Here is a 12,278-nt window from a genome sequence, read left to right on the forward strand (position 1 = left end):
TTAACTGTTAATCTTTCTTTCAAAATATACTTTAATGTAAGTAATTTATTAGGTCTTTAAAAAACATTTTGACAACAATGCCACTGGTTCTACTACAAATATTTTTTGTTATGAAACATATTTTGATTATATACTTTTATATTTCATTTCAAATTTAAGCTTTATTTAAAAATAACTATAATTTAATACTAAAAATTTATTAGGTCTTAATTTTAAACCTATATTATTATTATTGCAAATACATTTTCAGAAAGAAATTAAGTTTAATTACTTAATACATTTTAATAAATAAATTAATTCTTTGAAAATTAATGCAACAAATTAACACAAACTAGGAGACCCATTAAAAATGAAAGCAATGCATTTTAAAATTAGCTCAAAAGATGCTTGATATCCTCTAACAGGATGGAATCATAGTCTGAAGCAAAAAATTAAATCAGAAAGTGTGTGCATCACGCGCAACACGATTTTCTGTGAAATCTGTCAACCCTGACTTCCCAAAATCTGCAGACTGGATTTGATTTTTGGCAACAAGCGTTGACTCATCCAGACAGCAAAAATCTGGGCAAAAGCTGTGTAGTGTATTCCAGTCTTTATAATTTGCCCAAAACAAGGTATCTTGAGCAACATAATTAAGTTGCCTACCTTGTGGAACAGCCTTTGCATTGTGAGCATACCTTAAAAGGCTCCCTAAGTAGGCAGCAAACTAGATTTTGAACAACAGACCAAAAAAGTACATTCCTGCAACAGAAGGAAATATATTTGTGACACAAACAGTGACTGATTAACTGAAACATTTTCACCGCAGGCGTCTGGTAAAATGCAGCGTATATGAAACGTCAGTCGAGCAGTCAGATGAAGAAATAACAGCCATTATGACAAGGAGCATTGAGCACAGTTCACACATCAGTCACTGAGAAAGACGCCATTCAGCAAAAGATATAATTAGCTGGAATACACAGCGGCAGTGTTGTATGAAATAACCTTTGCAAACAGGTCTGCTGGGGACCAGCGAGATCCCCGGGCTCCGGAATATGGCTTTTTTATTAACTTTATGTGTGAATGGTTCGTGTACATGTCAAGGAACACACATTTTTGCATGTCTAACCAAGCGGCTTCAAAATATACGGCTCAAGGAGCCAACCGCAAAGAATGTATTGATGTTTTTGTTTCTTAATCCATTCAAATGAGAGCGCAAAGGTTCTACTGTGCTGTGTACAAGCAGAAAGATATGAGCTTATGTTTAATCCGTTGAGTAAATAAATACGTTAAGCAGAACAAAGATAGTGACACTGAGGGGGAACATTATCACACAGAATATGAATGTTCCTTTGCACCTGTGTGTGTGTGTGTGTGTGTTTAAAAGTGTTTACAATCTCTTTTAATGCTGCTTATGTAGAAGTCTGACTCTTGGAAAACGTAATGGAAAACATGTTCACTATAGCCGTCACCACACTGTGAAGAACGTTGATAATTAGTTTTTTTTAAGGGACATATTGGACTTTTTTATCATATTATTTTCTGCTAAACAGCTAAAATCAAATCTTCTGCAATAATTTTAGGGGTAAAATTTATGGAATTCTGCAGAATGGATATAAAAGTAGTGTACAAATGTACAAAAAAAGGCAGGAAACTTGTAGATCTCGGTTTATGATGGGCGAAATAAATTATAGTATTATTTTTATACTACTATATTATTTAATAATATTTCAGAGTTTTACCTCTTATTTTTAGAGTTTAATTTTAATTTTAGTTGAAGTTTTAGTAACTGTTCTTTTGTATTTATTTATTGTATTCTATTTAACTTGATTTTTTTTATTATTTTAGTTTTAGCTATTTTAGTATTTCAACTTAACATTTTTATTTCAGTTAGTTGCCAAGGCAAGGCATTCCTAATTATGTTTTTTTTTTTTAAGTTGTTCTTCTAATGTTTATATTTTATCTTTGAGATTTATTTCAATTAAGGGAAACGAGTTGTAATAGTTTTAGTTTTTGTTAACTATAACAACACTGTATCATAATTTATACATGATCTTTTTCCACCTTTTCTGAGCCTTAAAATTCATAACTATTTGCATTTCTATATATAAATGACCCCATTATGATTGGCTAAACTCACCAAGCATAAGTTAGTATATTCATGGCCCTATGTCACATATGTGAAGATTACATATACAACCAATTTTGAAGCTTTAGTTTTCATGTTATTTTTGCATATATGTTAAATTAATCCTGTTTCCTACGACGTGTCCCCTTTAATTCTAGTGCCAAAATGGAGAAATGCAATCTCTAAGCACTCTCATAGCCATAAAAATCAATCACTGTAGGGGGTTAAAAATGTAAAATGTATGTTGCCTGGCATATTCACCCTTTCTTTAGTGGATTTACTTGCGCACAGCATCATCTTTTAGATGATTCCAAACACTGTGAAACGAAGCTGAATCCAGACCACAGCCAGCGGTCACGCTGCATGAGAAACATCTAAAAATACAAAAGCGCAGGATAAATCTCCCAGCTAATTAACACAAAAGCTTTTTTTGTTCCTGATTTTGAAGAGCTAAAATTCCAGCTAATTTAAGCGGAAGACTGTCCAGCTCAAATCATAGAAAGCCTCTTGGTATTTGATGGAAAAAATACTGTTAGAAAAGTGGTTTACAGAGTGTGTATCGGGTGACGGGGCAAGAGCGGTAAATGGGGAAAGCGTGTAATTCCTCTGATTAAATTATATACCAAATTAAGAAGCTGTGGATGCCTTTAGCATCCTGCAGACCACATCTAGGAAATATCAGGGGAAAGAAAAGGCCTTAAAAATAACATGTCAGCTTTTTCTGAAATCCATCTGAAACGTCATCACAATATTCCACTATTAGAACAAAACTATTAGACGATGGAAAGAAAAATGAGGAGGAGAAAAGAAGACCCCTTTTAACCTGTGATAATCAGAGAGCAAGACAGAATAGTTTTGCCTATACTGTAGATGGCATACTAGTTCCCATAAGTACACTGGATCATTCCTTGCCATCAAAAACATTCAAGCACAGCATGAGGCAAGCCATCACCTCTCTAAACATAATGTTCAGCTTGATCCCACTTTAGCAACCACAAAGGCACAAAAAAGCATTTGCGCAGCAATTTAAGACTTTAAAACAAGGCCTCAGATGTCCTTTCGACGCCGAAGCTCTGAAATCTACAAGCTATTGTTTCATACTGCTACTTACAATTTTTAAATAGTTTTCAAGCTCCAAGCTTTCAAGGTCTAAAAACCACAAAGAAAATCTGGGATTTAAAATGCCATTTAAGCCTGTCAATAAACAGAAAGCTTGAGGATTCTGAAAAATGTAAAACAAAGAAATATGTGTGATTAACTGTATGATTAAATGAAATAAATCCAAACTGGCTTGGTGTGATTATCAAATTGCAAAAGCCGCAATTTAATTAAATAAATATATGCAATGTGTGTTTCAGAGTTCTTTTATACACGAGCAGCTCATGATCTGGAGTTTTAGTATCTCAGTATCTTTTCAGTATAATAATAATAGTAATAATAATAATATAATCACAACATTTTTGGTCAAATTGTTTAGACCTACAAAAAGTACATCTAACCTGAAGCTTTAAAAATGAATTATATAAAAAAAACTTTAATTTTAAAATCAAATGTGCAAATTTGTGACAGTCAAATGTCAGACGTTAGATGTCCTTAAAGATGCTTTTTAGATTATTCTCACATTGTGGATTTCAGACTTATCCTATAATTATCACATTGGCCTTAATGTTTATTTTTGATACATTTTTTGAAATCCAAATGTTTTGGGATCAAAATCACTTCATTTGACAGCACCTGGTAGATTAGTTTTCTGTTTAGGATACATTTCCTCAAAGTAGTCGATGTGTGGAGGCTGCAGAATATCCAGAGCTGACAGCACCTGTGGAGAAACAAAGACAGAGCGCCAGAGGTCAGCTTTGACGCCAGAGAACGTAGGCACTGACACCAGCCTTCAAATGACATTCATTTCCCAGGCACCAGCAGCCCAAGGACAACAAGGGCTAGCCAGGCTCCCGCTAATGGCACCATGGGGACAGCACGTAGATAGCGAGAGTTAGGTAACACTAACTGATTAAAAAAAAACAGTAGGGGATGGTGGGAAGCTCACATTGTCGTGCTTGAAGAAACAAAGCATCTTCAGCTCGCGGAAAACCCTCTTGCAGGAGACGAGGTTTTGGAAGACATTGGGCATCTTTTTGAGGGCCACGCGTTTGCCGTCTCTGGGGTCTGTCACTGACCTGAGGAGAAAAGATGAGAAATAAGCCATTAGGCAGGGCAATATACCAATAAATGTCTACATTCATACCCAAAAGTATCTATACATACATTAGCATTCAAAAGAATTAAAGTTTTGAAAGAAATTTTCTTGTGCTCAATAAGGCTGCATTTATTGAATTCAAAATAAATAAAATGTAAAATATGAAAAGTTTATTTGCAAAAACAGATAACTCTGCTTTTTTCAATAAAAAAAAAAATCATGTTTTTTTATAATGTTATCATGTTTTTATTGTATTTTATTGTGTTAGTTAGCTGTATTTTTTTGTTATTTTTTAACCTAATCAAAATAACCCAATTGCAGTTTGATTGAGATTAATTGGAATGCACAATGAAAAAACATGATTTTTGAAAATTGTTAAAAACAGAGTTATCTGTTTTTGCAAATTAACTCTCTCTCTCTCTCTCTCTCCGTATATACTGTGTGTATATATATATATATATATATATATATATATACACACACAATTTAAAATAACTTTTCTATTTTCGTATATTTTAAAAAGTCATTTATTTCTGTGATGGGAAAGCAACATTTTTAGCAGCTATTATTCCAGTTTTGAGTATCACATGATCCTTCAGAAATCATTTCTTATTACTACCATTGTTGAAACGTTTGTGCTTTGTAATATTTTTGTGGAAACATTGATTTTTTTATTTATTTTTTGGGATTCTACGATGAATAGAAAGTTCAAAAGTACATTTAGTTGAAATAAAAAGCATTTTTAACATTATAAATCTCTATACTGTCACTTTTTATTGATTTAATGCATCCTTACACAATATTTTATCACAATATTCTTGTATAAAAAATTAACAGTACAACAGTATAACTTTTGAACAGTAGTGCAATATACGTATATGGTTGTGCTTTGCAATTTATCTACATCAATTTTTGATGACACAAATGAACCGTTTTGAATTAGTTCACTGAAGCAGTTTGAAGTGATTCATAATAATTAAAGTCTTGAATCTATCAATTCTAAAACTAGTACTTGTCACGATAGGAGGGATTGCGAAATTAGTCTCATAATGTGGAAACTTTATGATCAAATAAAAAGTGCATTAAAGGGGTCATATGATGCTGCTAAAAAGAACATTATTTTGTGTATTTGGTGTAATGAAAAGTATTTCCTCAGCGACCAGCACGGATCAGCTCCAGGCATGACGAAGCAGATATCGTCCTCTTTTGGAAGGCCAAACAAAGTCGTTTCGCTTTCACAACGAAGCACATAGTGCCTTCACGACATGGCGGTGGCGGCAACAATACTACAGTGAGAATAAAAGTTACGCCTTCTTTCTTTGCGTGAACATTTGGGCGGCGTTATGCAAATCTTCCCAGATAGTGATGTAGGTATGTGGGGGCGTGTTAGAACGAGCCGTTTTAGGTAGGTGTGGTTGACTCTTAACTTTTATAAAGAATATCTCTTTGGATTTGAGACTTTAGTCTTTGCAACTTTACAGATCTTCTTTATGCACCAAGAGCTTGTAACTCCAAAGAGAAAGGAAAATTTGAAATCGCATCATATGACCCCTTTAAAATAATTGATATTCATACTGTTGTGTAATTTAATTTTTTGTCAGAAAAAAACTTTTCAAACACATTGTGAATATTTGCTATATCGGCCAGAACTAATCTGCAATTTAATTATATATTTTGATGAATTTTGACACAAAAAGAAGAAGGGAAGAGCAAGCGAGAGATGATTTGTTGATAAAAAGGCAAGCGCTGAAGGGCCCTCAGTAATGGCCTTGAATGTTGCCAGTTTGTGAACATCTTTTGTCGTCACTGTGCTATGAGCAGCTCGATGTGACCTTACTGACAGATGCCAATTGGTATAAGTGCCTCTCCTTCTTCCCTGAACAGTAACACATTTTCCACAGCAATTTTAAACACATTACACAAATGTAGCTATCATTTCCCGAGCATAACGTGTCATTTCAACTCGTCGCTGTGCAACGCTATACCTGCTTGCCTGTTCATTTTTATGTATTGACTATATATGAAAATACATTTTCTCTCTTGAATTGATAACATCCATGATTATAAAATAGAGCTTGCGTGCATTTATGCAAACTAAAAAGTGCACAATAAGTCTTAAACCAATACACAGACGAGTCATATATAATGTATGTATAAGATTTTCACAACACCAAATGCTTTAGCTGTTTTTGTCGCATAATAATTGTCTCAAATGTGACTGGTAAACCTCAGAGGTGTGATCAATGTACACAAATAAGTGTGTCCCTGTACACCTCACCAAATCAGAATGGAACATTTAGACTTAAAAACAATTCATGCTCACGCAAACACACACACACACACACACACACACACAATGGCTTCATGCAATGATAACTTCTTTAGAGGAACACAAAAGAAGATATTTTGTTTCATTATTTAGTTTTAATTTTTTCCATAGGTGGAAAGTCACTGACTTTCACTGTATGGGAAACATTATTCAAAATATCTTCTTTTGTGTTTTACATAAGAATAAAAGTCATATATATTAAAAAATATTAATATACATTACCGTTTAAATGTTTAGCGTAGGAAACATTTTTTAAAAGTCTCTTTTATTTGAAAAAAAATGTTTATTTGAAAAAACAGCAATATTGTGAAACATTATGTAAACTAACGTTTTAATATTAATAATACTGAATCCATTACATTAGTCTTCAGTGTCACATGATCCTTCAGAAATCTTTGTAATATGCTGATTTGCTTCCCAAGAACATTCTTATTGTTCATATTGTCAATGTTGAACATATTGGGCTATTTATTATTTTTGAAACATGACTTTATTTCTCAGGATTGTTTGAGAAATAAAAAGTTCACAAGAACAGCATTTACTTGAAATAGAAATCTTTTGTAACATTAGAAATGTCTTTACTGCCACTTTTGATAAATTTAATGCATCCTTAGAGAATACAGTACTTATTTCTTAAAAAAGCTTTTGAACAGTTAAAATTCACACACAGAGTACTTGATATGTTTACTGGAACAATGTATGTGGCAGGAAAGTAAGACAAAGTGGAACAGAGCAGTGACAGATATATATTAGGGATTATAAAATAAATGAAGTGTTTATTTAGGGTCTGAGGAAACATTGATCGGGAAAATTAATGATTAATGGAGAAAAAGCTCTCTTGGGTCGGCACCATGACACACAAACACTCTCGCACACACACGCCTGGTCACGGCATGTGATTCACAAGCTGGATTAGACAACAGCACGAGGGTGAGGGAGAGGGAGAGGGGGAGGAGAGAGAGAAAGAGAGAGATGTTTCTTTGATAAAAAGGCTATCGCTACAGCACTGCCATCTCTCCTCAGTATCAAAACAAAAGCTACAGCAGGAAATGAAGACAAGTTTCTTGGAAAATAGAGCAATAAAGAAAGACAGTCTTGTATAGATATACGCACTGAATGAAAATGTGACAGACAACGCAATAGATTTGCACAGGAAGTTATCCGGGGATAACAAGGATGGAGTTTATTCCCACATCCCAACCAGCCTGTCACAGCAACAGTGACTCGACCAATGGCATAGCTTTAGGGGCGAGACTATCTATGTGTTAGTAAACAATCAGTTTTGATGCTAGTGGCAACACTTCAATTTAATGTTTTGCATTTAAGAATTAAATATTAATCATATTTGTGATGATGTTAGTTAATTCCGTTATTTTGTATCTTTCTAAGCTTAGTTCACAGACATACACGCGAGAGACTCGTCTAATTTAACTCATTAAAGCTTTGTCAGCAGCCTTGCCTCAAAATCCCTCCCTCCACCATTTCCAGGTGCCAGAAAAATAACGACAACACAGCCAACACGTGAGCCCGACTGATGCCTGGACCCGAGCTCCCCGAGCGCACTTCAGGACTCACACACAGAACCTACTTCCTGGAGATAGCAGAGCGAAACGTCTAAAATAGAAAGATACGCCTCACTCTCACTCTGCATCTATCGCTCCATTTGTTTCTCACTCTCTTTCCCTCCGCTTTTAATCATTGGCTATTCAAAGATGAAAAGCCTTTCTGAAAGGGAAAAAGATTATCCGAGTACTTCAAACATGGCTTTTCCTCAGAAACAAAAATGGCTCTTTTGCTTGACGTTCCAAAAAGTAATGTAGAGGTTGATTTAAGGTCACGACTACAAGTGGACAAACCCTTTGGGACTAAAGAGTAGTTATATCAGTCTGGAAGTACAAAATGGCTCTCTCTCAATTTTTTTTTCTGCTGTCAGTGCTGTGCGTTTAAAGCAGCCAATCAAGTTCAAAATAATTCAGATTGTTGTGTTCTGTTCCATTTTGTTGTGCACTGTCTAGATGTTTCTGAATGCACAAATTTGCCATGCAATGCAGTTAGCGTGCACATAGCATGTCTATCAAGTTAAGTCTTTGGGTGAACCTTATGTAATGTAATTAATTTTCATGAACAAAAGCTTTGCTTTGTTTTCACCTTTGCATGTGGCATACAGACATTGGCAATAAATAATAAGAGGTCGTTTAAGAGCTCCTCTCTATGCAATATATTATCACTTTATTATAACTATTAATATTAAAATATTAATAATATTAAAATTAAATCCATTAAATTTCTATAATATTTAAATAACATTATTTAAAAAATACTTAAAATGTAAGGCTTTACATACATACATAACATATACATTACATAAATTATATATATATATATATATATACATACTGTGTGTGTGTGTATATAGTGCTGGGCGGTATGACCAAAAATGTATATCACGGTATGTTTCAAAATTATACCGGTTTTACGGTACATGACGGTATTTTTTTTTCATGCATGACCGGGTGTTAACCATATTTTCTACTGATTGAGAGAGGAAATACTGCAGTATATTGACTTAGAATGCCCTGTTTTACTGTCATGATGAGTGAATATTGTCAAAAAATACCACACTAAATAGTGACTAAACACGACCCCTTTTAATTAGCTAAGGTTTATCCAAAAAAGTTGCTAGGTTTATCAGTATGAATATTCTATGGAAAAAAGCCGCTAAAAGGGTCTGAAAGTTGCTAAATCTAGTGCTAAAGTCGCGCTCGTGTGTGAGACGCGGGAGCTGATGGCAGGGGGCGGTGGATATTTGTGGCGGTCAATGTGGATATTGTGGATGAGTTCTTGTGTCATCACGTTCTATTAGTTCTACAGCTTCAGTTTAGGAACTTTCACGCTTAGTAACACATACAGCTGTTCCCTCAACACAGTGCAACAGTGAAAAGGGACCCCTTTCAAACAGTGTCGCATTCCGAACGTTGTTTAAGCGACATACACCGGTATTGCGGTATTTTAAAAATTCATATCATAACAAAAATAAAGACCGGTATTCGGTATGAACCGATATACTGCCCAGCACTATGTGTATATATATGAATGTTCATAAATGATCTGTTAATCATCATTATTTATTAATCATTTTTATTATTATTTATTAATCAACATAGAAATCTTTTATATCATTAGAAAATCTTATGATATAAAAAATTTATTTTAAATAAATGCTATTCACATCTTCATCAAAGATCCCAGTTTCCACAAAAAACTTGTCTTTTTTCAACATGTATTACTTTCAACAACAGCCAGTTTATATCAACTCAAGGTCTTGACCTTGTTACAGCCCTAATGCTAGAACCATTCACTGTACAATGTACTTTTGAACAACGGTATCTTTCACCACATTCATTGACACACATAATAACATGCCATCTCATTGTACTGTGTAATTATACAATTATGCTGTTTACGTGGAGATAAGAACTTGCAAAGCTGGTCTAGGAAACGTAGAAGAACCTCTCAAGCGCAAAGCTCAAACTCAAGGTGAATTCTGCAAGCGAAAATCCATAAGACAAAAAAAACCCCAGGTCATCTCATGAATACTACAAGAGCCGAATCCACTTTGCGTAGCTGAGACTCGCTCCTTGAAGGTTTCTTCTAGTCTCAAAGGCTATTGATTCTGCTTGGCTAACACATGCAGATCCGTATCGCAGACAGATTGCCGTGTTTTCTATCAATATAATACCAGTTAGTGGATACAACAATGTGCTGATGAAAATCTGCCCCAAACCAGGAGAACGGGAGCCATGTAATAAGTGGGTAATTCCTGCTGAAGTGTATCTCGTGATAAAAAGTGGAGTCTCTGGTGGAGTGTTTTTCTTTGGGTTGGGCATTCTGAACTGTGTGATACCTATAGAGATCAGCTTGTAATCTGAGGCCAGCCATTTTTCGTTAATAATTCAACATCGACCATATTCACATTGGTACCGGGGGACAATGGCATGTTTGAAAAACAAAAGTATTTTTAGAAACCACACAAGATTTCAGGGCACTGGCGACAGGGTGTATTTTTCAGAGAGGCTTATTTAACAATTTCAAGACAACAAATACAGGCCAATTCAGATTTAAAAAAACGTTGTGTTTGTTTGCCCTGTCGCTAAAGGAACCGTCCTCTAAGTGTTTGGTAAATTGCACAGTGCTTTGAAAATATAAAAGCTCTCGCTGTAAACTGCAAACAGACTCAGAGTCTATACTGCCACTAAAATTGCCCACAAAACAACTCTTCAGAAAAATAATGCTGTATGTTCTGTGCATTCAAGACGGCACTTCAGAGACTTCCTAATAACATATTTTACAGAAGTCTACTGTAAAGAACTCATTTCAAAAGCATTTCAGGCCACAAACAATGCAGCACTGAAGTTGTTTTATGTAGGCTGTAAATCTATGTAGGCTGAAGTCAGCCATGGATCTTAAACCATCCCTCAAGAATGAAGAAGAGATGATTCTAATGGGGTTGAATTAATAATGGATACCAAAATTTTGGTTTGATCTCAGCATCTGGTATTTTGGTATCAATACTAAAACAAAACCTTGGTCAACAAATGAACAGTCTCTGGTGACTGTGGTATAAGAGCTAAACAGGACAAAAAAATATCAATATCAATAATTCACAATATCTTTTTTTCTTTTTTGCTATTCCTGCTGACTACACACACACACACACATATAATACACACATATAAATATATTAATCGATAAAAAATGTAAAATATACAATAGCAACCAAAATATACATGTAAACGGATAAATTACATATTAATTTATTAAAATTATTATTATTTTATTATTATTATTAAATTTAAAACTAATTAAAAATTATAGCAAATAAAAAAAATATAGAAATCTAGTATCTAGCTACTATCCAAAGTTTGAGGTAAATAAGATTTTTTTAAAGAAATTAATTCGCTTACTCAGCATGGATGCATTAAATTGTTCAAAATTGAAAGTAACAAATTTATAATGTTACAAAATATTTTGATTCCAAATAAATGCTGGTTTTATGTTTTTTATTCATCAAAGAATCCTGAAAAATATTATAATTCCCACAAAATTATTAAGCAGCAATAACTGTTTTCTCCACTGATAATAATAATGGTTCTTGAGCAGCAAATCAACATATTAAAATGATTTCTGAAGGATCACGTGACACTAATAACAAGTAATGATGCTGAAAATTCAGCTTTGTCATCACAGGAATAAATTACATTTATAAAAATGAAATAACAGAAAACACTTAGTTAAAATTATAATAATATTTCACAATATTACTGGTTTTACTGCATCAATATTACCCCCCCACACACACACACACACTTATGTTGTGTTTCCATGTTTTATGGGGACATTCCATAGGCGTAATGGTTTTTATACTGTACAAACTGTATGTGCAATTGCCCTACACCAACCCTACCCCTAACCCTACCCCTCACAGGAAACTTTGTGCTATTTCAGATTTTCAATACACTCCATTCTGTGTGATTTATAAGCGTTTTGAAAAGTGGGGACATGGGGTAAAGTCCTGAAAAGTCACCTTCTCCTTGTAATACCTATGTCATACCTTTGTCATTATACAAATTTATGTCCTCATTTGT

General features: G+C 34.1%; 1 protein-coding gene across 1 annotated transcript in view; it reads right to left on the reverse strand.

Moving 5' to 3' along the window:
* The window catches only part of LOC107666197 (serine/threonine-protein kinase NLK), an 89,100-nt gene that overhangs the window by 52,851 nt on the left and 23,971 nt on the right, over nucleotides 1-12,278 (reverse strand). Inside the window, exons 2-3 of the mRNA XM_016457396.1 lie at nucleotides 4,155-4,284; nucleotides 3,871-3,926 (exon numbers count right to left, since the gene is read on the reverse strand). Coding sequence (XP_016312882.1) covers nucleotides 3,871-3,926; nucleotides 4,155-4,284 — 186 coding nt within the window. The remainder of the gene's footprint in view (nucleotides 1-3,870; nucleotides 3,927-4,154; nucleotides 4,285-12,278) is intronic.

Source organism: Sinocyclocheilus anshuiensis, unplaced genomic scaffold (assembly GCF_001515605.1).
Source record: "Sinocyclocheilus anshuiensis isolate Anshui unplaced genomic scaffold, SAMN03320099.WGS_v1.1 scaffold984, whole genome shotgun sequence".
In the NCBI taxonomy this organism is placed as follows: Eukaryota; Metazoa; Chordata; class Actinopteri; order Cypriniformes; family Cyprinidae; genus Sinocyclocheilus; species Sinocyclocheilus anshuiensis.